The sequence below is a fragment of the Setaria viridis genome, chromosome 9 (genome assembly GCF_005286985.2).
Source record: "Setaria viridis chromosome 9, Setaria_viridis_v4.0, whole genome shotgun sequence".
Classification (NCBI taxonomy): domain Eukaryota; kingdom Viridiplantae; phylum Streptophyta; class Magnoliopsida; order Poales; family Poaceae; genus Setaria; species Setaria viridis.
The window spans coordinates 50,892,528-50,917,195 of NC_048271.2; the positions used below are offsets into that span (position 1 = coordinate 50,892,528).

At 44.5% G+C, this 24,668-nt stretch overlaps 5 protein-coding genes across 7 annotated transcripts; 3 read left to right on the plus strand and 2 right to left on the minus strand.

Annotated features, from left to right (window-relative positions):
• Positions 1 to 2,201: 2,201 nt before the first annotated feature.
• On the plus strand, positions 2,202 to 11,211 carry LOC117839528 (uncharacterized). 3 transcript variants are annotated; one of them, XM_034719872.2, is made up of 9 exons: positions 2,204 to 2,763; positions 3,657 to 3,845; positions 4,477 to 4,569; positions 4,759 to 4,941; positions 5,081 to 5,183; positions 5,268 to 5,453; positions 6,141 to 7,996; positions 9,035 to 9,651; positions 10,511 to 11,211. In XM_034719872.2, exons 1-9 carry the CDS (start codon positions 2,563 to 2,565, stop codon positions 10,512 to 10,514), a joined length of 3,432 nt encoding a protein of 1,143 aa, XP_034575763.1. In that variant the 5' UTR covers positions 2,204 to 2,562; the 3' UTR covers positions 10,515 to 11,211. The 3 variants fall into 3 exon arrangements, with proteins under 3 accessions (XP_034575765.1, XP_034575763.1, XP_034575764.1); XM_034719873.2 differs by having other exon boundaries at positions 9,038 to 9,651; XM_034719874.2 differs by lacking the exon at positions 10,511 to 11,211 and having other exon boundaries at positions 2,202 to 2,763; positions 8,988 to 9,282.
• A 192-nt stretch (positions 11,212 to 11,403) lies between these two features.
• On the minus strand, positions 11,404 to 12,682 carry LOC117839533 (uncharacterized). Its single transcript, XM_034719882.2, has 4 exons — positions 12,411 to 12,682; positions 12,200 to 12,289; positions 11,960 to 12,056; positions 11,404 to 11,842 (listed from the first exon to the last, which is right to left on the minus strand). Exons 1-4 carry the CDS (start codon positions 12,559 to 12,561, stop codon positions 11,704 to 11,706), a joined length of 477 nt encoding a protein of 158 aa, XP_034575773.1. The 5' UTR covers positions 12,562 to 12,682; the 3' UTR covers positions 11,404 to 11,703.
• A 420-nt stretch (positions 12,683 to 13,102) lies between these two features.
• On the plus strand, positions 13,103 to 14,732 carry LOC117839531 (uncharacterized). Its single transcript, XM_034719880.2, has one exon. The coding sequence runs from the start codon at positions 13,240 to 13,242 to the stop codon at positions 14,464 to 14,466; it is 1,227 nt and encodes a 408-aa protein (XP_034575771.1). The 5' UTR covers positions 13,103 to 13,239; the 3' UTR covers positions 14,467 to 14,732.
• Positions 14,733 to 17,317: 2,585 nt separating this feature from the next.
• On the minus strand, positions 17,318 to 21,522 carry LOC117839532 (uncharacterized protein At5g01610). The gene is made up of 3 exons (XM_034719881.2): positions 21,232 to 21,522; positions 20,702 to 20,756; positions 17,318 to 18,062 (listed from the first exon to the last, which is right to left on the minus strand). Exons 1-3 carry the CDS (start codon positions 21,325 to 21,327, stop codon positions 17,686 to 17,688), a joined length of 528 nt encoding a protein of 175 aa, XP_034575772.1. The 5' UTR covers positions 21,328 to 21,522; the 3' UTR covers positions 17,318 to 17,685.
• Positions 21,523 to 21,705: 183 nt separating this feature from the next.
• Positions 21,706 to 24,403, plus strand: LOC117840839 (remorin 4.1-like). The gene has a single exon (XM_034721376.2). The coding sequence runs from the start codon at positions 22,242 to 22,244 to the stop codon at positions 22,758 to 22,760; it is 519 nt and encodes a 172-aa protein (XP_034577267.1). The 5' UTR covers positions 21,706 to 22,241; the 3' UTR covers positions 22,761 to 24,403.
• The last annotated feature ends 265 nt before the right edge of the window (positions 24,404 to 24,668 follow it).

Here is a 24,668-nt window from a genome sequence, read left to right on the forward strand (position 1 = left end):
TTCTTGGTGTACATCCTGCCATGGTAATCAGGGTACCATGATGGGCTCCTGAAGCAAACGGGTTTACTTGTGCTTGGTGTTCCGGGACTTCTCGTTCAGGTCCTGCGTGGAGTTCTTGAACCTGTTATCGAACTCGGCGTACTTCTGGTTCTCGGCTTGAGAGCGCAACAGCAAGAAAGAAAGGGTTTTCCATCAGTCAAGAGGGACAGCGAGAGAGCTTTGCAGCAAGGACAAGTTCATCGTGAACTTATATAACCACAACACCGAATTCACCGCGTAAGGCTCTGAGAAGTCTGACTCTACTCATCATGTGGGAGATTTGGAAAAGAAGTCTGACTCTACTCATCATGTGGGAGATTTGGAAAGAACGGAATGAGCGCATCTTCAATGGACATGAGAGCTCAACAACGACGTTGCTGGCGAAAATCAAGGAGAAGGCGTCAGCTTGGCTACTGGCGGGGCAAAAGATCTAACATTACTTCTAGCGCGAGAGTAGCACGGCTAGTCACTCGGCTGGTCATTTTTTTCTTTACCTTTGTTTCTTTCCTGCAAACTCCTGCTCTATTAATGAAATAGGCACAATCTCGTGCTCATTCGTTAAAAAAAATAATTACATCGTGGCGACTCAGAAAATGAACCAAATAGGCTAGGTATATGTAATTACGTAGTTACTTAATTATATTTCGCCAAATAATCTTAAACTAGCATATCTCATTTAAACTATCCTTTTTCTATTGTCGACTTCTAAATAAAAAAAACTGTAACATTCATTTAAAGTGACTTTTTACATGCTTGCTACCTTGGAACGGGTAAGATGAAAAATGGTAACTCCCTGCCACTATCATATTATACTAAGGTGAACGTGTTATTTATGTATATGAACCATAAGCAACAACATGTGAAAATGATAGGTGTGGCTTAATACCATATTAAAGTAGCAGCGTGTTTGAAATGCTGGGTGGCAAGGTGGGCTGCTAAAGACGGGATGGCGATGCATTTAGTCTGACCGAAACTAATTCAATAGACATGACACCACATTGTAGTGATCCATTAGTGATATGGCTACGTTGCACTCCTAATAGCATCTACAAGACTGCAAGATGGAAAGTTGATGAGAAAAGATGAAGAGAATCAGGATTATCAGGTTTGATCCGAATAATCTCTACCTAATATTTAAAGCATCGCGTATTTCTTCCAACCGTCATGATCATTTTGCAAAAAAGTCCATCATCTTTTTCTTAATCAACCCGCAGTCCTGGGAGTTAAAACCGTCGTAGTTCTTGACGATTTGCAAAAAAAAAAGTCCCTTTCTTCATCACCCGCCATGCGTTTCTGGGGCCAGCGCCCAGCGATGTGTCCACAGCACGGGACCCCTCCTCCATCCCCACAAATCAATCTAACCACCTCCGCATGCATGCTGTGTGCTGCCATGGCCCATGGGAGGTCGCGCTGGGAGAGAAGAGAGGTTGAATTCTAGCTGGCGGAGTATTTCGATTCGTATTCTCTGTTGGACCCAACAAGAACTTCTTTGATTTGGTATTTTTATGATCTATTATAAATAGCAAAGAATAGATAAGGTGAGATGTGATACATGTTCACAAAAGAGGGTCATGTCTTTTAAAAATAGGGTCCATTAAATTATAATGTTTCAAATTGTAACCATGTTCTCTAAATTATGATCTAATCTAGATGACCTAGTAAATAATTAGAAATTAAGATTTAGATGCGTGATTATAAGTTAGGAGTAGGTCCTCGCAAAAAGGTACTAAAAAGGTATTGTACACTTAAATTCAATTGGCCGCAAATTTCTTAAAAATCAAAAATCCACATTCCACCACCATTGAGCCAAGGCACTGCTCATGTGGTCACGTCTCATTGACGTATTAGAGATGTCGAGTCTGTTTGGTTGCTATACTATGGTTGTCAGTGTTTGCAACATTTTCTCGCTAAATCGAGTAAGATTAGTTCATCAAATTGTTTGCTAAACTTTAACTGCTTTTCTTAGTCACTGACAAGTGGAATCAAGTGGTACAACCAAACAACTATTAAAACTTAATCAAATTTGGCTAACCTTATGATGCGGTAAAGTGTGACTTAATCAAATTTGCCTAAACTTATGCTAGGGTAAAGTGTGTCAGGTTTTGACTTCAAACCAAACAGATCCGTCGTAGAGGTCGGGTCGGCCGGCCGGCCTCTTCCCGGCACATTCCCACGGCCCAAACCAAACACCGACCCGCACGTCTCCTCCTCCTCCCCTTTCCGGCTCTCCCCAGCTCAATCAACCCTTCCGGCCTTCCCCTCCCCTCCTCCACGCCGACCACTCCCCTCCTCATCGCCGCCGATCACTCTCCCCACAACCGCATCGATCCAAAGCTCGCTCTAGGTTATCCGCCCGTCCGCTTCCCGGGGCTCCACCGGCCCGGCTCGATTCGCGCCGGGGGTGGCTGCTCCGTGCTCTGAGCCACCCGTCGCCGCTGTAGCCCGCTGCTGCGGGGAGTGCTCCTCTGTTGGCTGCCGCTGGTGTAGGGGTCCAGGGTTTTGTCTCCGCCAGGCGGAGGGCGCATGGGGATGGTGCCCAACGGGCTCCTGCCGAATGCGTCCACCGGGGTGACCCGGCGGCTCGACCCCGAGCGCTGGGCGGTCGCGGAGGGCCGCACTGCTGAGCTGATCGCGCGCATCCAGCCCAACGCACACTCCGAGGGTCGGAGACTGGCCGTGTACCACTACGTGCAGCGGCTCATAATGAACTGCCTCTCGTGCCAGGTACAGTAACTGCTTACCAAGTGACCCGATTGCTACGGCAGGTAGTAATAGGGATTAGCTTTTGTCTGAAGGAGAACGCTCTTGTATATGGCTGTGAGGACTGCGCTGTGGGGATGGATATATGAAACTGCTGCTGAAGAACCGACTAGAGTAACGATTGCTTAACAAAGAGGGTGCTAGACCATAACCGATGCTTTACTTTCTGTTTTTCAAATGTTTGCCTGACAAACAGAAACTGATTCTGGAGAGAGAGCTCACTTGAGATGGTGACTCATGGTTACAGAAGAACAGGAGGGACTCTGATCACCTAACACCCATACTTCCGGTTCTGATATTTGACGATCTGTTTAGATGTATTAGGTTTTCATACAATGGGATGACTGGCAAAAATTAAGCTGCGCATTGGGGGAAGAGTATGAATGGAGATCCTGGACAGTGTGTAATCAAACTGTATTTTCCTCTTTTTTTATTGCATTCCTATGACACAGGGTGTTGCACACATCCAGTACCCTGTTACTGAAGTTTTGTGGAACCACAGAACTAACCTCTGCCAATAATACGATATGAAGAACTTGCATGTTTTAGCCAGAAGAGTTCTAGTAATTTCTTTTTGATAGTCATAAATCAGTAGCCATATGTGGATGTCTGAAAATTTTGGCTTGTCTGATGGCATGAGCATTTGCTATACAGCCTAGCTGGTGCATCGAGATACCACTTTTATCTTATTGCATTCATGTTTCTTGGATGATTGAAAAAGACATTTCCATAAGCCTTATGCATGTCAAGGGGAATTTTACACTAGCATTTCGGAAATTCCTTGCTCTTGTCTTCAGTACTGAATTATCTTGTTGATTAAATGTGCTTCACAGAGAATGATCTCTTTGTATCTACAGGTTTTTACCTTCGGGTCAGTCCCTCTCAAGACCTACTTACCTGATGGTGACATTGATGTCACTGCTTTTAGTAATAGTGATGAATTAAAGGAGATTTGGGCAAATCTTGTCCGGGATGCGTTGGAGCGTGAAGAGAAGAGTGAAAATTCTGAATTTCATGTAAAAGAAGTCCAGTATATTCAGGCAGAGGTAATTTTCCCTGTTATAATTTCAGAGTGATTTTTTTTCCTTTTGCTGTTGTATAGGCATCGGAATTACCTCCATACGAAATTGGTCGTCTGCTAATTGCTGTTGTAGATATTTGTGCATTTTTCTACAAACTTGGTCAAAGCTACAGAAGTTTGACTTAGGATAAAGCTAGAATGACTTATAATTTGTAACAGAGGGAGTACGTACATATAGTAGAGTTTCATTAGCATTGTACCTTCATTTATGACATTACGATTGTGTGAAGTTATTACCAGAAGTTGCCTATTGTACTTTGTGCTATATGAATTGAGGCAGAACAGAAACGAATACACGATCTTAAGTTAAACTTCAGTTTAGTAATATGGCCATTGCTCTGTCACTCAGTTCTATGCACCATATGGTGTGGCCAAATAGCTAAAGTCTAATCTATTAGTATCATTTAGGAGGATTATGCATCTGAAGACACTTCTAGCATCCTTCTAAGTACACAAATATGTATCCAGTGTCATTTTATCGCTGATCGCTCTCCTCTTGTATCTTCTTTTGGGAATATGTCACCGTTAATGATTTGGCACTTTTATTTTATTCTCCACTCATTTGTATCCTCGTATGTTTTATGTATCATGCATAGGTCAAGATTATTAAGTGTCTTGTGGAAAACATTGCTGTCGACATCTCATTTAATCAAGTTGGTGGACTATGTACACTTTGTTTTCTTGAAGAGGTATGTTCTTATTTTCGAAATCTAGCTTAATTTGTATATCCAGGCAAGGTGCTTGAAAGTTTACCATTTATATCTTGTGCGGTAAGGAATTTATATTAACTTGATAGCTGTGCTTATTGCATATAGCACCTGGTTCAGATGTGCTTGGTTTTTCTGCTCATACCTCCTAATGATTCTGCGTTCTAATAGGTCGACAACTTGATCAGTCGAAATCATTTATTCAAGCGGAGTATCATATTGATAAAAGCATGGTGTTACTATGAGAGTCGTATTCTTGGAGCTCACCATGGTCTTATATCTACTTATGCATTGGAGACGCTGGTTCTGTACATATTTCATATATTCAACAACTCTTTTACTGGACCTCTTGAGGTGACTTACTCTCTTGTCTTTGATTTTTCTATTTGTGCATGTGAAGGTGACTTACTCTGTTGTCTTTTGATTTTTCTATTTGTGCATGTGAAGGTGACTTACTCTCTTGTCTTTGATTTTTCTATTTGTTCATGTGCAGGTTATGTACCGTTTCTTGGAATTTTTCAGCAACTTTGATTGGGAGAAATTTTGTTTGAGCTTGCGGGGCCCAGTTCCTATAAGTTCACTTCCAGATATGACTGGTAATCTATACGTATAACTTTATTTTGATAAATCAATGATTGATTAAAAATAGTCTTTTTGATCATTAATGTTTTGTCATGCAGCGGAACCTCCGCTGATGGACAGTGGTGAATTGTTGCTGGACAAGTCCTTCCTGGATAACTGTAGCACTGCATATGGAGTTGTGCCTCGCACGCAGGAGAATCAGGGTCGACCATTTGTTTCCAAACACTTCAATGTTATTGATCCTTTACGTGCAAACAATAATCTCGGAAGAAGTGTCAGCAAAGGTAACTATGGACCTACTTTAAGATCATCTTACAGGTGAACTGAACAGAGTAAATATTCTTTGGCTTCACCTATTTCCATGCTATTGATGGTATGTTGTGTTCCATGCAATTATTTCATTCACTGTTGGTAATTGGTTGCTAGTTTGTCTCCTTGTAGAATGTCGGCATTCTACTGATATACGCATATAAAGTGACCAACAAATCTGACCACTAACAATAAGAACTTCATTCTTTGCGACCTGTAATAGGACCTTCTGGAGCAAGTGTTGGGATAGACATACCTGCCATACTTCTATTCATTCTTACAATGTTGAGTATATGGTAATTAAGAGCAGCAATCGATTTTACTTTGATTGTCTGGCACTTAAATATCATAAAATTTTCCTTGGTGTGTAATATTTTATCTTATTGGCCATTGGATGCTAATGGTAGATTCAGTCTCTTAAGAAGATTCAAGTGTTTGATACAATAATTCTTCCTCCTTGTGCTGTATACTCTGGAAAGTACCCTTGTCAATATTTTATCTTTTTGGCAATTCGATGCGAATTATAGGTTCAATCTCTTAAGAAGGTTCAAGAATATGGATTGGATGACTACCACAGTTTTGGTTGTTCTCTGAAAAGTTTGATCTCTACAAGAGCAACAAAAATACATCACCTGTTGAGTTGACCTCTTTTTATTTTGCAGGCAATTTCTTTAGAATACGCAGTGCTTTTGCATATGGAGCGAAAAGGCTTGGAAAGTTACTTGAATGTCCAAAACAAGATTTAATTACTGAATTGAATCAGTTCTTCACAAATACATGGATAAGACATGGGAGTGGAAGTCGTCCTGATGTGCAGCCTCAGAAAGTTGTACCTTCTGTAGCGTCAAACAGTCACAGCAACGACATCACTAAGTCTTCACAGGATGAACCAGTGTCTTCCTTGAGCAGTTCATCTCACCCTAGTGCAAAGGCAGTTTCTGACTCAAATAGTGTTTCGAGCAGCTATCGTGAAGATAATGGTTGTGTGATGAACGGAGAACGTCCTTCTGTCTCTGAATCATCAGATATGCGCCATGATGAACAATTTCTGGTTAATTTAATGGATTCCGTGAAGTTGCATGGATCCAATGGACAGATTCAATTGCCAATGCAATTACCTTCTCATCTGTCTGTAGCACATTCCCCTTTATTGGCTCCAACAACTTTTTTACAAAAGCACTTGGCTGGGGTTCAACCACCTAACTTAACTGGGGCACCATGGTTGCCCAATATGCAGTTCCTCCATGGATTGGTGACACCAACAGCCCAATACATACACAATCCAACTTTGGCACCAAGTGTTGAAGATGGCAGTGAGAGTGAGAAGCCTACTACATCGGATGCAAACCATGATACTGACAAAAGTTGGCATCAGTATGGTATTGGATATTCTAAACAATTTGATCCTGAAGCGAGAGATCCTCACATCTATGATATTGATGGGAAGGAACGTCCTTCTTTTCCTAATGGTGTACACGGTGCCCCATTGGAAAGGCAGATGGAATTCACTCTTGAGAATAATGGTGCAGATGATGAAACCTATAACAGCATGTTCCAGAATCAAACAAGTAGAGAAGGCAATGTAGATTACTCTAAGAGGAGTGGTTTTGTGAACGTTCTGTCTTCGCATGGCAGTTCATCCAGAGGCAAAGCTCTGGATGCTAGTTCATGGGATGAAGTTTCTGTAAATACAACAAGGTCATCAAGAAACAAATGGGGAAAAGAACCTGGCTTTGCGGCACCGGCCACATCCACACATAGCAAGACTGGTGGGCAGATGGGAAATGCCAATGATCATCTCCCAACTGAAGTTGACAATGGCCCTAGAAATGGGACAGTGGTACCAATCATTAATGAAGCTTCTGAGATAGTAGCAGGGTCCGATTCTTTTTCAACACAAACAAGAACTAGTGCACCTTTTCTTTTTGGTTCACCACAGCAGAGGCAAGCTGATAAATCTGGACTGACTTTTGTTCCAACAGGCACACCAGTTCCTTTTGTTGTCCTCCCATTTATTCCAGGGAATAGCGATGGTTCTGGTCCCCAGTTTGAGAGAAATGAAGGAATTGATCAGCTTTCTGCCAAAATTGCGTGTCAAAATTTCTGTTCGCTTAGTGATGTTCACCAACCAGATTCTGGTGCTACCTCAACAGCATCAATCAGTACTATGACTGAGCCATCTGGGGAACACAAGCCTGACATCTTGAAAGGTGATCTCGTTAACCATTGGTACAATCTACAGTATGCCCGACTCTGCCAGAATGCTCGTTCCCTGGGTCCTGTTCTATACCCTTTTCCGGTACCACCAATGTATTTGCAGGGCCATGCGCCATGGGATGGGCCTGGAGGACCAGGTGCACCAAATGTTAACTGGACACAAATGATTGGTCCTGGTCAACGAGTATTTCCTGTGATGCCTCTGCAACCTGCTGCGGAAAGAGGTACTGGCGTTTTCCAGCACTATGGAGAAGATGCACCCAGATACCGTGGAGGCACAGGAACGTACATGCCAAATCCTGTAAGAACCTAAAATACCTTTCAGCATTTTATCTCGTGCATAGACAACTTGTTAGTAATACTATATTTAAAAAAAACGAAAACTGAACAAGGTTGATCCATTTATTGAGCATTACACTTTTGATACATGGTTTAACTGATACCAATACTGTCGCCCATTTAGGTAATGTAATTGCTCATGTGATGGTCGTATGTCGTAACTACCCATTAGTTCTGTTAGATTCTGCTAGGCCAGTTTGGTAAATTTTTAACTGGCTAATAAGGTTTATGAGTCTACCTGGTCAGATTCGTGGGAAAGATTCCCTTTATGTCATCATGAATATCATAGAGCTGTGCTTCTTTGTATAGACACAAGCATTGATCTGTTTACTATCAGGTTGCTAGCTTTGAGTGGCTTACTGGTGAAAACAGTTCTGTGCTAGCTTGTCTTAACTATTAAGTCCGTGTATACCGATCTGAAGGTCGTATGCTAGAAACAGTTTAGTCTGAGCCAGCTGTATTCTAAGATCCAACTGAAACATGTTTATCTTTCCAACATAGTATTCTTTCTTTGAAGGATTTTTTTTATTTGTAACGGTATTTAGTCAACTTGAAGCTCAAGTGTTACCCACCATCAGAATGTAATCATAGCATAGTAACTTAGTGGTGTGGCATTTAGGGTGGAGCTTCTTTTAAGCCAACCTGGGCCGTGCCCCCTTCACTGTAGCATTTTCCTAAAACAAATGATTACTACTCCCTCCGTATGACAATTAGGATGAAGTACAAATCATTTTTGAACTAATTAGCTTGTCCTAAATGTCATATGTTTAAAAATGGAGGGAGTACAAAGTAGAAAACTAATGAGTTGTTTTCATGACTGATGAATCAAGACACGGAATAAGGGAGCTGTAGGGTTTTCCTTACGGTAGTTCTACCTTCTGTTCCTCTAGCCAGTGATTTTTTTTGTTTCACAAGAGATAGATTTATTAAGCAATGATTTATGAATTTGATAGTCTGGACTGCGAAATACTAAGCCATCAATTCTGTGGCTTCTGTTCAGAAGGTTCCGTTTAGGGACCGGCACTCAAATTCAAGAAACTACAGAGGAGGTTATAATGGTGACAGGAGTGACTATAGTGATAAGGAAGGAAGCTGGATAAACTCAAAACAACGAAATCCAAATCGCAGCTATGGACGTAGCCAGTCGGAGAGGTCTGGCATGAGGTCTGATAGACAGGCCAATGATGAGAGTCAGTCTGATAGGCAACGACGAACTTTTAGAAATGACTCATACAGGCATGAGGCAAGCTCTCAATATCTTGTGCAGGGGCAATCTTTTGGATCCGCAAGCTCTATGCGCAAACCAGGGAACATTGCGCATGGGGTTTATACACCACAATCTCCAGCTTCAAATGGTGCTGGTGCTTTATCTGGCCCTCCAGGACCACCATTTTTTATAGTGTACTCATATGAACCTGGGGCAAATCATGGTCCATCCACATCTGAACCAATTGAATTTGGTTCTCTTGGGCCACTTCCCGCAGCAGATGGTGATGACATACCACGGTCCACGCGCCAAGTAATGCCTAATGGGTTTTATGGGCAAAGGCGTGGTCCATATAGGGGTGGTTCCTCTCATTCCTCTCCTGATCAACCATCCTCACCTCAGCCTCGGAGGTAATACTAGTTACTATATTCTTTGTTGATCACTGTTTCTATTTTCAATGTTTAAGTATGAGCAGTTTGAAAAATCCAAATCACAACTGTATGAGGAACTTTATTTTATCTGTAAAGAAACTCATGATTTCATTACATAAGCAGAGTAAATGCACGGTAGCAGTTGCCACGAGTAAGTTACTTAACCTATAACTAAAATTGAGTAATTGACAGACAATGTGGGATCGCTGAAAATTCAAATTTGTTATGTTCCCATGTTTGAGGAATCTGGCACATGAAATGAAAGTGCAGCCAGTGCAGGTTTGATAGGGTAAGCAGGAATCGAGGAGATAGTTTGCTTCATAGTTCATGTTGTTGAGAGACAAGATGCAAGCCACAGAAATAAAGTTCTAAATTATTTAATTTAATTTTCATTCCTAAGTGGATCTTTCGGAGTTTGTATTGAGAACAGTTCATTCTGACATGGTTACTTCACCACATTATTGTGATGGTGGTAATGACCAGTAACCTCAACTGCATACACTATCAATATGTGCTCATTTTCTGTTGCCTGTGGGCTATGGCCTTCATGAAAGTCCAAGTATTTGCAGATTGCAAGTGTGTTACTTACGCCCATTGCTGTCGGTAGTAATTAGTAAAGTGACTCCTTGTATCCAATCTCAAAGATTGAAATTAGTGTATACTGTATAGCCACATTAAACTAGTGCCACATCCAGGAGACCGGGGATATGTTTGGAATGGGTAATTGTGCCACCGGCTATTCAATTTTCTTCCATGAATTTATTATGTATTTACTTTTAAGTATTTAGCAACATTTGTTGACACCAAACTGAAATTTATTTTTCTGTTCACTTTCAAGGTAGTTGAATGATGGCATGGTCACTTGGTTCTGGCATTGAAGCCCTGCGATAGTAATATTTCGCTCTGGCACTCGTGACCACATCCTGCATGGGTTCAGACGGCTGAGGCCATCAGCAGCCAACAACAAAAGCATGTGCCCTAGCTGGTTTTTATTGTGCTTTCTGATATCTCACAAACATTGAAATAGTGAATAGCATCAAAAGAGACATCAGCAGCAGCAGGTTCTTTTACCGGTCACGTATGCCCTTCTTGGAGTCGAAGCAACAATCTTCAGAACAAATCACGGAACTGTCAAGCCCAGAAGATATATCTTCATGCAGAAGTCTGAATTGAACTATGATTATGAGCAAGGATGAATTGTGAGTTCCAGCCTTCTCAAGGATACGATATTAGGTTGAATGGAGCTGAAACAAGCATTTCTGCGTCAAAATCAAATACAGTCTTGAAAAGGCATTGGGTTTTACTACAATTGTCAGGGAATCATCTGACCATGTGTAACTGAAAGCTAATAATGAGTTCTTGTTTCTAGGTAGGATCAAGATCCTGTAACACATACAGCAAACTTTTTGCTTAGGTGTACTATGAGTTAGGTGGGAATCCTAGGTTACAAATTATCGTGGTGTTTCTAGCTGGAGGGACATGAATCCATGATGCACTCACGCACGAGTGAAAAATGATCGTCTTTATCTTCCTCTGTTCCATATGCGCGTTCTATGTGTTGTGAATTCCGCATATTTCTCTGCCTTCGCATTCTAATGCTGTGATGCATCGGGTCTCTTGTGAGATGCCGACGGCTCGATTTGAGAACTGAGGTGGGCATACAGTCCTGTAGCAGTAAAACCTTGCAATATTGCGTCAGTAACGCACTTCCGCTTCTTCAAGAACTAGCGATGCTGTGCCAACGGTAATTTGCTGCTACATTCTGCAGATGCATTTTACGCATAGCGCGCATATACATTGTAAATTCTGAGCCCGCGTGATGCTCGTGTACATTCTCCTGATGCTCCTAATGGCCTCTGGAGAAAAAAAGAGCATTTTCTTGGTGTACATCCTGCCTTCCTAGAATCCAATTCCCCATGGTAATCAGGCTACAATGATGGTGTAAGAAGGCCATTCCCCGGAACCCTACAGCGGCGAGGTGCTCTGCGCTCCACCTCGTTTATATCTGCTAAAGACGAGATCGTCAGCTCCCTATTCCGCTCCAGTTCTCTTCTTGAGCTCCGAAATGAAGTCCTCCCCCTCCTGGTCAGACATCCCCTCCGTTGAGCAGTCCCCGACGCCCCACTCGGCGCCCCGCAGGCAGTACTTGTCCTGGATCATCCTCTCGTTCCTGCAAATCCGCCCATACAGAATTACAGATCCATGCCATTAGCATCGGCACAAAGATGCACATCCCAAAGAAGCTCAGCAAAAGATGTTCAGTCTGAGTGCAAGCAAACAGGTTTACTTCTCTTTGTTCTTCTTGGACTTCTCGAGCAGGTCCTGCAGCACCTTGGAGTTCTTGAACCTGTTATCGAACTCGGCGTACTTCTTCTGGTTCTCGGCTTGAGAGCGCAACAGCGAGAAAGAAAGAAAAGGGTTTTCCATCAGTCAAGAGGGCCAGCATGAGAAGCTTGCAGCAAGGACAAGTCCATGGCGTTTAGCCGTTTACATGAACTGAACAGGGTAACTGGGCTCAGCAGCTGACCATTCCATTTCTCCAGGAACTCGAGCCGGGGCATGTCCGGGCCTGGCCTCGACTCCAACCCGGAGAAACCTGACAGGATGCCGGCGTTCGCTGCAGTTTGCAGACAAGATGTCCCGGCCATCAGTCATTCAGTGTGGGAGTGAGTAAGCCACAGAGATGGGCTACTTCCTACTGGTTACTACGCGTGCTAGGTAGTGTGCAGGCTCTGTACCTGGACTGGACCAGAGGACCAGCGAGAGAGTGGCGGCCGCGGGGACGGCCAAGGCAACCCTGCCGGCCTTCTCCGACGGCGCGGCAGCGCCGCACCTCCCCCTCGGTGGCGCTGCTGCGGCCGGTGCGGGCGCCGCGACGAGGCCGAGCATGGCTAGCTCCTTCGCTCGCTGGTACTGGTAGAGGATGGGGTGGTGGATGGATGGAGCACTGCTAGCTTGGCCCGGGTGAAGGAAGTTGCTGACGACGGGAAAGATAGGTGCCGTCGAGCTGTCCTCTTGTGAACCACTAAACGATAAGACGATGTGGGTTTTACTCCTGGGATCTTTTTTTTTTCAGCAAAGGATTATACGAATATGTTTCTCAGTAATAATTATTCAATCCTGTCATGTTCTCAGTAATTATTTCACGAGTTCCCGATGTGTTACGCGTCATGCCGAGTTGCCGACGGATCCGGAACAGAGGACTCAGGCTAGTACGCCGTCTTCCTCCCGGACAGAGTTCCGCTGCACGTGTAGTTTTACCACTGACTTGTGGGCCCTGCAAACCGCTGGCCCACGCATCAGTGGAAGAACTGCGCGTTCAACGCAGCCGTCTCGGCCGACGCGGCTCCCACGCTTTCGCGAGAAGGAAGCTCCGTGTCAAAGCCGCAGTGGTGTGGTGCCTTCCCACGGCGCCCGGCAATATACCCGTGTGGCCGTGCGCCTCGCTGAAGAAGCGCACCCGACACCGCGACGACACGGCCACACGGGCATCGCATCGCATCGCGCACTCGCACCCAAAGCAAAACCCCCTGTTCGCTTGTCTCTCTCTAGATCCACCCTGCGGAAATGGCCTCCTACGACGGCGACGAGGACTCCGGCCGCCGCCGCCCTCCTTCGCAGCACCGTCCGTCCGGCGAGGGCAGCGGGGACCTCGCATCGAGCGCCAAGCTCGTGGCGGAGGCGGCCAAGCTGGCGCTCCAGGACCACAGCCTGGAGAAGGTGGACAAGGGCCGGGTCGCCGGGGCGGCGGCCGACCTGCTCCACGCCGCCTCCCAGTACGGCAAGCTCGAGGGCAAGCCCGTGGGAGGGTACCTAGGGAAGGCCGAGGAGTACCTCCACCAGTACGGCCGCAAGGAAGGGGGCGCCGGCGGCAAGCATCAGGGGGAGGAGGAAACCAAGTACGGCAAGAAGCCCAGCGGTGGCCATGGAGGGGGGAGATATGAGGAGGAGGAGGAAGGGTACAAGAAGAAGCCTGGTGGTGGGAGTGGCTATGGAGGTGGAAGGTATGAGGAAGAGGAGGATCACAGGAAGAAGCCAAGTAGTGCTGGCTATGGTGGAGGGAGGTATGAGCAAGAAGATGATTACCAGAAGAAGCCTACAAGTGGTGGCTATGGTGGGGGGAGGTATGAGCAAGAAGATGGTTACAATAAGAAGCCTACAAGTGGTGGCTATGGTGGGGGGAGATATGAGCAAGAAGATGAATACAAGAGGCCTCCAAGTGGTGGCAGCGGTGGTGCCTATGGTGGAGGGAGGTATGAAGAAGATGAGTACAAAAAGAAGCCTAGTGCTGGTGGATATGGGGGTGGAAGGTATGAGGAGGAAGATGATTATAGGAAGAAGCCTAGTGCTGGTGGATATGGGGGTGGAGGAAGGTATGAAGATGAGTACAGCAAGAAGCCAAGTGGTGGTCATGGTGGAGGGAGGTATGAGGAAGATGATGGGTACAAGAAGCCTAGTGGTGGTGGATATGGCTATGGGGCTTCAAGTGGTGGGGGTCATGGAGGAAGGTACGAAGAAGATGACTACAAGAAGAAGCCTAGTGGGCATTCAGGGGGAAGATATGAAGAAGAGGAGGGGTACAAGAAGACTGGTGGCCATAGTGGAGGGAAGTATGGCGAGGAAGATGACAAGAAGAAGAAGAAACATGGTGATGATGAGTCAGAGGGTGGTGGTATTGGGGATTACCTGAAGCTGGCACAGGGTTTCATGAACAAAAAGAATGGGGAGGGGGAGAGTGGGGGTGGTATGGGTGACTACTTAAAGCTTGCAGAAGGGTTCATGAAGAAGCGGTGATTAATCTTTTCCCATGGCATGGTTCAGGAAGGACTTTCTTGTGTTTGGCTAGTCCCTTTTCCTGCTAAAGTTTACAAGTTGTGAAATTTTCAACAGTTTCCATCCTAGGATGTAATAAGAGTGTATTTGCCCATGTTGTCCGTGTTGTAATGTGAATGCTTAATGGGCTTCTTACGATACTGGGAAAATAAAAGGTTGGATGCTTTGGTGTTCATGTTGTGTATTAATATATTGTTGCAACTTATAATGAATGAGACTATTGAGTACATGTTGATCCATTAGCTGTTGTTGTTAAAAGCGTTTCGCTTTGATCGGTTTCTATTATGAGAAATTGGTGTGTAGATATGTTGGTGCTTGATCTTATCATGCTAAATAGTAAAGCATTCCTGTGCATCTGTTCCTGAATTGGATTTCATTTTTGCTAAATCTGAGAGAGTAAAACAAAGAAGCCAATCAGCCATATATGTTTCAACTTTCAACTTCATTGATGCTTCAGTGCTGGTTCTAGGTTTATTGCCTTACAAAATAGCTTTTTACAATGGATAGATTGAACTACAGTTCTTATGTGCATTTAACTTCTACTTTGCTGTGTCGGCTCTTATCTTTTAGAAGTAGTTGCTGACTCTTTCCTCGCTTAGCCCTTGTGATTAGTGCCTGCTAGGCTGCTAATTTATGTCAACTGTTGATGGTTTTGGCCATCGTGCAGTGTTAAATGGCCAAGCATTTGGCATTAGTAATTTAGTACCTAACCTAGAAGTAATCTATTGGAAGTTCAAGTCAATCAGTTAGACAAAAGGCAAAGAGGATTGTTGAATTAGACTCACAGCTGACGTTATGTCACCGGTTTTAACCAGTGTCACAATTATAGAGTTATGACTTACCCAATTCCATGGCATGGAAAAAAGGCACAGGTGAAATACTCAAATCCAAAGGACCTTCTTCCACTATGGTGGAATATTTCACAAAGGGCATCTTTTTTAGCCACTTTGTATGACATCTTACTGTCTCTAGTCCCTCATTTGTTTATTTAACAGCCCCCTAGAACATCAAGTAGTTGAACAACTATGAACGTTATGTGTCCTTTCTGCCCCAACGGTTTCTGATCTCTCATTCAGAGTAGCACAACGGTATCCTTCTGCACGGTCAATCTTTCTTGACTGGTTTGACCCAGCAGATTTCAACAATAGAGGCAATAAGAGTAGCCATAGTAACCATGTTTCTGCTGATCAGTGCTCAGATGGTGTTAGAGGCTGCTATGTTTCAGATACCAGTATACTGTATACCACCATGATGTAAACAATATCAGGGCGTCTTGATTCAACATTTGACATCATTCATACCACTCTGGACAGGCCCCTGGGCAAATAACTGTCATGATATCGAGGTTGTTGAGGGCTACCCTCAACTAGTTTCACTCATGATCCAAGGTTTCTCTTCACTGCCACTAAGGCATTAATGATGAGTATTATGGGGATTGAAACAATCCAAAGTTCCAAACAACCAAGAAAATCATTCTAGCATGAACAAGTGTGCATCAACAAGCTAATTTCTGAGAAATATGATTGGTATAGGAAACCTGATAAACATGGTTACATGGTTTCTGGTAATTGCTTTGGTGATGTTGATCAATCTGTAAACGTGAAGGTGAAGTTGGCACAAATGTTCTTGAAGGAGCAAGGTCAGTATAAGAGGAGGGCTCGTGAGGAAATACTGGCCGATTTCCTCAATAAGGTACTGGTTGGTTGATCCCTTGTGTCTGCAAATACTGTATTCATCTTTGATCACCTTCGTTTGTTTGATTGTGAATCTTCATTGGTTAATAATATTGCTGTTGCAGGTGAGATTCAGTACTGAACAATAATGTAACCGCTAGAAGATAATATTCCTCCCTTTACTTTTTATAAATTGCCTCATGTTTACAAGAGTATTCTGCTTCAACTGGAAATCACTAGTGATGCAGTGCTTCTCAAATAAAACTTAAATTAGGGTTTATTGATCTATCTGTAAGATGCAATTTATGTTACTGTATTCGTCAACTTATTCAGGTACTTCGTTTGTGTTCAGTAAACTCCTACAACATGGATAGGAACTGCGATCATGTCTATAAGGGTCTAAAAACCTAAAGTATCTGGATAACAGCTAAATACACCTGGATTATGTTCCAGGGAATGTACTAGTTCATGTATAAAAAGAAGTCAGACGTTCCAGTAGTAGTTCATATATAAAATGAAGTCAGTTCATTGTTTACTGTTCCTGGTGATGCCACCTGATTCGATTGTCATTCTTGCGTTTCACTTGATAATATAGCTGGAATGTTGTCATGATGCTGTCAGCAGGTGAATGATGTGGAGTTTGTAATAGGATTTCATCAGTTTGTGTATTCTTTTACTTTATATTCAATGTATCCACTTTAATCTGATATTCATTCTCAGGATACTTAAGTAAAACTTCATCTGATATATTTTTATCATTGGCCATCTCCCAGAAGTTTATTCTTCATCAGATTTAGTTTGATTCTCTTGAAAGTCAGTCATGTTTGGCTTGTATGTTAATTTGGTTCCCTCCAATTCTCCATGACAGACACGGTTATGGCTTACAATTTGTGTGCTATGCATAGCAGTTTCATAGCAGCTAGGTGTGTTCATGGGACTTTCTCAAAAGGGGGGAATCATGTTCGTGGAATATGCGGTCATGCGGGTGATTTGCAGTCAAAATTCACCATCACTGTTGGTATAAAATGCACAGCTCTTGGTAACGTATTGCTGTACGAAACAATCGTACAAGGGACCAGTCTCTGCATAGTTCTGTCCTTTGTTGTCGAACAAGTATAAAACAGGGCCAATGCTCAAGATCAGGAGAAAATATCCCATGTCTGAATGCTTGTTGAAACAAATTCTACAATTCAGCCAACCAACCAAATGCGGTACCATACAAAACAGAACAGGAACACATACACCCTAGAAGCAAAGCAATGCAGAACCAGAACACATGCAAATGTTCACGTTACCGAGACATCATACACGTGGGCGACTCCTCAGATAACATGCACGGGTTGTCTTTTTGCTAGCGGCCAGCCAGAACAAATTCTCCAAGTTTCCAATATACAAATCTACCGAACCACAGCACATCAATGACCAATCTGTCCTTAAGAATCACACATCAGGGACCCAAAAAATGGTACGAATGAATGATACGACGGATAAGGCAGGCCAATCGAGCTCAGAACTCCTCAACGGAGACGGCTTCGCGGGGGACCTCGTAAGCCTCCTTCTGCCTCAGCTTCTTCACGCCAGCAATGAAGCACACCTTATCGGACTTGTAGCTCTCAAGGCTCACGCTGGCCACCTTCACCCACACCACCACTTTGGTCTTCATGCCTTCGATCCCAGAAAGCTTGCCCCGGGACAGAGTCGCCTTGACGCGAGGAGCATAACGTATTATGGAGGAATCCTTGAAGCTCACCTCGCAAGGCTTGGACAGGTGCACCACCAGCTTTGAGTTCGATTCATCGTACTCATAGCAGATGATGTTCCGAGGGAAGAGACCTGGAGGGAGGTTGTGCTCACGCAGGAGATCAGGGAGTGACTTCTTGTGTCCTAGATAGGAGAAGCTAAGGTCAGTATAATATTGATGATCACAGTTTGCACCTGCTACTTTGTATGCACAGGGTTTAACTGTGACAAAGTGCTATAGGATGAGGTTAACAAAGTGATAAGCAAACAGAATTCAGAAGCAGAAAATGTTGAGTCTTGTGGGAAAAGTTGAACTTTGACATGGAATATCTAATGAATACAAGTGAAATCTATGACGTTATGGAGACTAAGATTTCCACAACATTTTGATTGTTCATCACATAGTTTCCACTTGCTTTGGATAAAAAGGCTTTGTTGCTGTTGTTCTTGTTCATCACATAAATTGAATCCAATAAGCAGAAATAATTGTGATAATAACAATAGAGCAGTGAAGAGCTTCAACGAATCAGGAGAAAAACAGCAAGCACAAATTCAGGCCCCCCTCTTTGGGGGTGGGGGGGGGGGGGGGGGGCAGTGCATCGAGGGCCAAGACCATATAGGTAAGTAGTACATATAATTTTCTATTTGGCATAGTAAGCATTTGAAGGCCAATCACAAAGCAGCCCATGTCGTAGGTAACTCTCCCTTCAAATCCTATATTGTTTGTTTGCACGCTCTACTAAAAGGTGGAAAATTTTGACTGATAATGTTGAGAGGTTTACTATCAAACCCTTGTCTAATACTCGTTGGGAGAGTCGAATAAAGAGTATGCAACCTATCAGGTATCAAGCCCCACAAATAATATCAACATTGAAGGAAGTGGAAAGAACTTCTACCGACGACCCAAAAACAGTAAGTGATGCTCAATCATTGGTAACTGCACTTGAGAAATTTGAATTTATAGTTGGTATGGTTATCTGGAATGATATTTTATCTACTATCAACATGGTGAGCAAAAAGTTACAATCTAAGATTGTGTGCTTAGATGCTACTCTCAAACAAATTGAAGGGGTCATCTCATGTTTCCAGAAGTACAGAGAAGAAGGCTTCAATGCTAGTATCGAGACTGCAAAATCCATTGCATCTAGTATGGACATAGAGCCAAAATTTCCTACAAAACGTCAATGTAAAAGAAAGAAGCATTTTGATGAACAAAATGATGAAACTTAAGAATTACAACTTTCAACTATAGATGAGTTCAAAGTTAGTTACTTCCTAGTTATTGTTGATGCTGCAATTGCTTCATTGACTAGTCGATTTGAACAGCTAAAGAAATTTGAAAAAATATTTGGTTTCTTATTCAACTCAAAAAATCTGAAGTCCTCGGATGATAATGATCTACGAAAGTGCTGCACTACTTTTGCAAAACCTTTTTCTCATGACAACAAGTCTGATGTTGAGTTGGATGATTTTTTCTCTGAATTAAAAGTGTTGCAAGTATCTTTGCCAGAAGAATTGATGTCAGCACCTGAGATTCTTTAGTTTGTTAAAGCTGCAGATTGCTACCTGAATGTCTCCATTGCATATCCGATTCTCTTAACTATTCCAGTGACAGTAGCATCAGCCGAAAGAAGTTTCTCCAAATTAAAACTATTGAAAAATTGTTTGAGATCAACTATGTTACATGAAAGATCGAATGGCTTGACTATGTGCAACGTTGAGAAGGATGTTTTGGACGACATTAATCTTGATACTGTTCTTGAAGATTTTGCATCAAGAAATGCCCGAAGACGGTTTTTTACAAAGCACTGAAGCATTATATTTTTATTTGAGGTAATCATAATGGTTATTGTTTTTAGTTTTTCTGTTACACTATTGTTACGTTTTATGAGCTATACATAAATTGCAAAGTAATTTTTATTATTCGTACTATATACTTTAGTTTTGATATTAAAAATTAGTTCAACGGGCCCTTAAAATTATAGAGCTGGCCCTGGCACAAATGTACAAGTGTATGTACAGTACAGTGTACAAACAGAGAGAACAACCAGCCTATCCAGAAGAAAGGTATCTTGTACTGCAATGCTTTGATATGAGAACTGAGAAGTTAAGTTGTCAAGCTACATTTTTAATTGCTTTTGTTCATGCGAATACAGCTACATTAAATTAGACGCTGCTTTGAAGCAAGTACTACGACAAATAGTAGACATTACAAGCTGGCAAATCAACTGGCTGTGGTTGGTGTTTCCTACGACCATGACATATACTGCACAGCCTTGCTAATACCGCCAAATATTTCAGGAGTGGAGGACCAATGCAAAGATTGCAAGTAAAACAAGATGTTAGGTGAGCAAGACCCCTATCCATTGCTCCATGGACTTCAGAATAATAGCATCAACAAACACTGGGCCATATGCCAACCATTGCAGAGGGGCAGAATGTCACAAAAGTCATTTCAGTTTGGCCCCCATGTGCACTATACTTTGCAGATCAAAAGGGTACAGGAAATCCAAGAAAAGCTAGATCCAAATCAGAGAAAAGGTTAGGAATCAGGCAGCTAGTACATATAATCATATTTAAGAAAGCTCCCTTTTCTTGAATTGCTTTGGTTTTACGCATGATGCAAGAAAAGCTAACAGCAATGGACACTTGTACTAATGATGTTGCCAAAACAACTAAGCATGCACCCAGAAGTTTCTAATTCACCATATAACATATCTTCAGATTCACTCTTATTAGCACAGCCACTAAACCAACTGTGGGATGGAACAGAACAACTGTACCTTTGAGCTTCTCGAAGACCCATTTTGCCTTCTCCTCCACGGTGCTGGAGAAACGCTGCGGATCAGATCAAAGGATGTTAGTTTGGTTTTGTCAATGCTGCTGAAGTGAACGAAATTCCATCTACCGAAGAAATCAGTATATTTGCTCGCCCCCAAAAAAGGGGCTCCAGTTCAATCAAAGAGGTTATTTCCATTCATCACTCAAACAGGACATTGCTGCACAAAATAGATTCATGCAACAGAGTATTATTACTAGCCTCAAAGAGGGCAAAAAAAAAAAGAGAATGCACACGAGAAGGTCGGCAAATAGATGCCCCCAATACACAACTCTGAATTGAGTAGTCAGACTGTCAAGAACCAGGAGAAATAGAACCCACATTACCACACCCATACAACTGTTTATCTTTATCACCTCGACTTTCTTAGAACAAGATAAAGATCAAAAGCAACGGATCCAACGCAATGGCCTCGAGCGAAACGGTTTGCGCGGAGATGGGACAGAGAAAATCGAAATGGCGGCGAGCACTCACGGAGATATCGCCGCCGATGGAGGAGAGCTCCTTCTTGGCCTTGCGGGAGATGGTGAAGCTGCCAAGCTTGGTGAGAGCCTTCTCCACCCCCTCCATCCGCGCGGCCGCTCTGCTCGACTGAACTGGCGCAGGCGCAGGCGCTTGTGTGAAACCTGCAGACGAGCGCGTGGGCGAGGGCGGCTGGGCTGGCTCTGGCTCTGCGCCGCGGGTGGGGGATGGGGGTGCCGCAGGATGGGCGACACGAGAACCAGGTTCAAAGCCGCGGCGCTCCGCCCGGGCGGACCCCAAGCAACGGCTCGCGCATCGAGAGGGCCGTGGGCCTGCGCCGCCGGATCCTCTGCGACAGTGCGGCTTGCTTCCTCGTTTGCTGCCGTGACTTCGTCCTCTTTCCTTCTCTTTTCTCTTCTTTTTTTTTTTTTTTGCTGTTTTCTGGGGGTGAAAAGTACCGGGATAAGGATAATGATGCTGATGCCATTTTATATTTTTATAAATAGAAAGAAGACGGGAGTTCTGTAGTGTGTGATGGTATATATTCTTGCAAACATTTGAGCACGTATTCCGCACCTTAGAGCCACTCCAAGAATCTAAAAAAAAATCTCTCCCAAAATTATCTGTTGGAGGTTTTATTAAAAATTTATTCTCCCAAAATTCTGTCATCCCACAGCAGATTTCCAATAATTAACTCTTCCATACTTGAAAACTGGCCACACAGCATGTGGATCCCTCTGTTAGGCACCAGCAGCTCCCCCCTCCGACCTTTCCTGCATCGGCCTAGGCGCGATCAGCAGCAGACACCGACAGTAGCAGCCGCAGCCGCAGTAGCGCTGCCGCCAGTGCCATCGTTGCCAAGCAGTAGCCACGACGAGGACGGCAATGGGGGCGAGGGTGCCGACATCCATCTGCTGACCCCCGACCCACCGACGCCGACGCCACTACCCCCCGCGCGCACGGGCTCCGCCGCGTCCTGGGACATCAGGAGCCACCGCTCCTACTCCTCCGAGGAGTAGTACATGGCGATGAACCGTGAGTTTACCACCATGGTCGCTGTCGGGGCGACCATGCAGACCGGCCCCAACGCCAACAGCGGCAGCGGGTACGACAACAGCGCCGTCGACAAGCTCACCAGCATTGGCGAGGACGAGCTGAAGGAGACCAAATCGCTGGCCATCGTGCCAGACAGCCACCCCATCGCGACGCCGGCCACGTCCAAGGCGTCCGGGCTGGAGGTGGTGCCCGCGGGGCCGCCGCCCCCGCCGCCGGCGCACGTGGAGGCCAGCCAAGTGAAGAAGGAGAAGGTAGAGACCAAGGTCACGGCGTGGCAGACGTTGGAGGTGGCCAAGATCAACAACCGCTTCGAGCGGGAGGAGGTGGTCATCAACAGATGGGAGACCGAGCAGGTGGGCGATTGGGGAAGGATCGGACTCGCGCATATATGCGGGGCGACGGAGGTATTTTTTGCGTCCGCGTATTTTTACGGAAAGGATGGGGAAGCTATTGGAGGTAAGTTTTTTTTGTTTTTCCCTAAATAAGATTTTGGGATAATTTTAAGGGAGTTTTTGGAGTTGCTCTTAGAGCAACTCCAAGAGACTGCTAATCTTACCCCAATATCTTTTTTAGGAAAAAAGAGAGAAAAAATGAACTCCAACAATCCACCTAAACCTTCCCCAATTTTTTAGCGACGCTAAAAAACAGCCTGCCACCACGTATATTTTAGCGTTGGCGTTCCTCCCCCAATTCTGATTCCCGCACGCCCGCCCGTCCCTTCCGATGAGCCCAATACGATGACGTGGCCTGTGTTTGAAATATTAGGGACTATTTATTAGCGATCTGCTGTGGACTGATATGTTTTTGGGGGAAATTTTTTTTGGGAGAACCCCCAATACATAGTTTTGGGGAAGAATTTTTTAGGATACTCTTGGAGTTGCTCTTAGGGTGTGTTTGGTTGAGTTGTGGTTTTTGGAAAAACTGCTGTGAGCTGGGCTGTAAAAAAGCAGCTGTGATAAAACAGTTGTGGGACAAGTAGAAGACCGTTTGGTTAGACCAACTGTGAAATTGTAGGCTGTGTAACAAATATTTGTGTGTTTATATGCAAATTACTCGTAACAAAATAATGTGTTCACTGATTCGCATGTAAATGACTATTTTAGAAAGAAAAAAAATTATATGTTCTTCGTCCATTAAAGGGATTGGTTCACATAAATAGAACAATATCCATCAAAAATTCAGTATAATAATGTCATCAAACATTACTGTCCTCTCGCACTAATCAAAGCATCACGAGTTACTCGTAGTCCTTTTTATCCTCCTTTAGCTACATCTCCCAATTAACATCGAAGGAAAATCGCAAGCAACAATCACCAGCAGTCAACATCAAGACACCCTCGTCCAAGCAAGCTAGAGTGCAATTAAGATCGAAGGTCAGTTTCAGAAGTCAACTCATCCATGGCATCAAACTCAAATCGAACTGTTTAGAATTCAGATCCCGACAGGGCAAGAACTATGCCTGTCTCTGTGATTGTTGTTTTCTTACATCATCCAACAAATAATCCAATGGCACTGATACATCGACAGCAGCAGCACCAATTGTAGTGACAAGCAGCAGCTAGCAGCGACGCGTGATCAGCGTAATGCTGGCCGAAGAAGAGGACACGATGATGCATCACGGGGTCAGGAAGGATTCAGGATGCCGCGACGGCGGCGGCAGCCTCGCAGTCGAAGCCACAGCGGCAGCGGGGGCTCACGGAGAACTTGGCAAGTGGGAACGAGGCCGAGAGAGGGCCGACGCGGAAGCTTAGCTGGTCGCCGGCGTGGTCGACCTCCGTGATGCCGAGCCACACGAACAACACCTTCACGTTGACGCCCCGCAGCTCCCAGATCGACCCCGCGTGCGCGTTCCCGACGATACGCGTTCACACCAGAGCTGGTACCGGTCGCCGACGCGGAACTCGCAGCCGGCGCTGCTTCCGGAGAAGAACACCTCGAAGGAGCCGTCGGGATGGAGCATGTACCGTCGCAACAGCAGCGAGGAAGAAGAGGAGGTGGACGAGGTGGTGGTGGTTCTTGGCCATAGCTACTGCTTCTTAGTCAATCTCTTAGCTGGTGAGATTCGGTGTCATTGAGTTGCCGCCCGCGGCGATCGGTGGCTGGCGGCAGTCTGCGTGCGACAGGCGGAGAGCGGCAGCCGTCCATAGGTGGGCTGCGGTGGCTGTCCGGGGGCGGCAGCGGGCGTCCAGGGGTAGGGGGCCGGCGGGCAGGGGCGGCGGACCGCCTGGAGCACGCGGAGGATGGGAAAGGTCCTGTGGGGGACGGGGGAGGAGCCGGACTGTTCATTTTCGTGTGCGGGAGAGAAATAGATCGGGAGAAAACGAAATTATACATCATAACAGGTGGTAGGTGGGTAATTCTTTACCCCAAAAGTACTTGAAAGGAGGGGGAAG

Coding starts and splice junctions, on each gene's coding strand:
- LOC117839532 (XM_034719881.2), bottom strand. CDS start 21,327: ATGGAGGGGGTGGAGAAGGCTCTCACCAAGCTTGGCAGCTTCACCATC. Junction 20,757..21,231: donor CCATCGGCGGCGATATCTCC/GTGAGTGCTCGC, acceptor TCTGATCCGCAG/CGTTTCTCCAGCACCGTGGA. Junction 18,063..20,701: donor GGTCTTCGAGAAGCTCAAAG/GTACAGTTGTTC, acceptor TCTCCTATCTAG/GACACAAGAAGTCACTCCCT.
- LOC117839533 (XM_034719882.2), bottom strand. CDS start 12,561: ATGCTCGGCCTCGTCGCGGCGCCCGCACCGGCCGCAGCAGCGCCACCG. Junction 12,290..12,410: donor GGTCCTCTGGTCCAGTCCAG/GTACAGAGCCTG, acceptor TGCAAACTGCAG/CGAACGCCGGCATCCTGTCA. Junction 11,843..11,959: donor TCCAAGAAGAACAAAGAGAA/GTAAACCTGTTT, acceptor GCGGATTTGCAG/GAACGAGAGGATGATCCAGG.
- LOC117840839 (XM_034721376.2), top strand. CDS start 22,242: ATGGCGATGAACCGTGAGTTTACCACCATGGTCGCTGTCGGGGCGACC.
- LOC117839528 (XM_034719872.2), top strand. CDS start 2,563: ATGGGGATGGTGCCCAACGGGCTCCTGCCGAATGCGTCCACCGGGGTG. Junction 2,764..3,656: donor TGAACTGCCTCTCGTGCCAG/GTACAGTAACTG, acceptor TTGTATCTACAG/GTTTTTACCTTCGGGTCAGT. Junction 5,184..5,267: donor TTCACTTCCAGATATGACTG/GTAATCTATACG, acceptor TTTGTCATGCAG/CGGAACCTCCGCTGATGGAC.
- LOC117839531 (XM_034719880.2), top strand. CDS start 13,240: ATGGCCTCCTACGACGGCGACGAGGACTCCGGCCGCCGCCGCCCTCCT.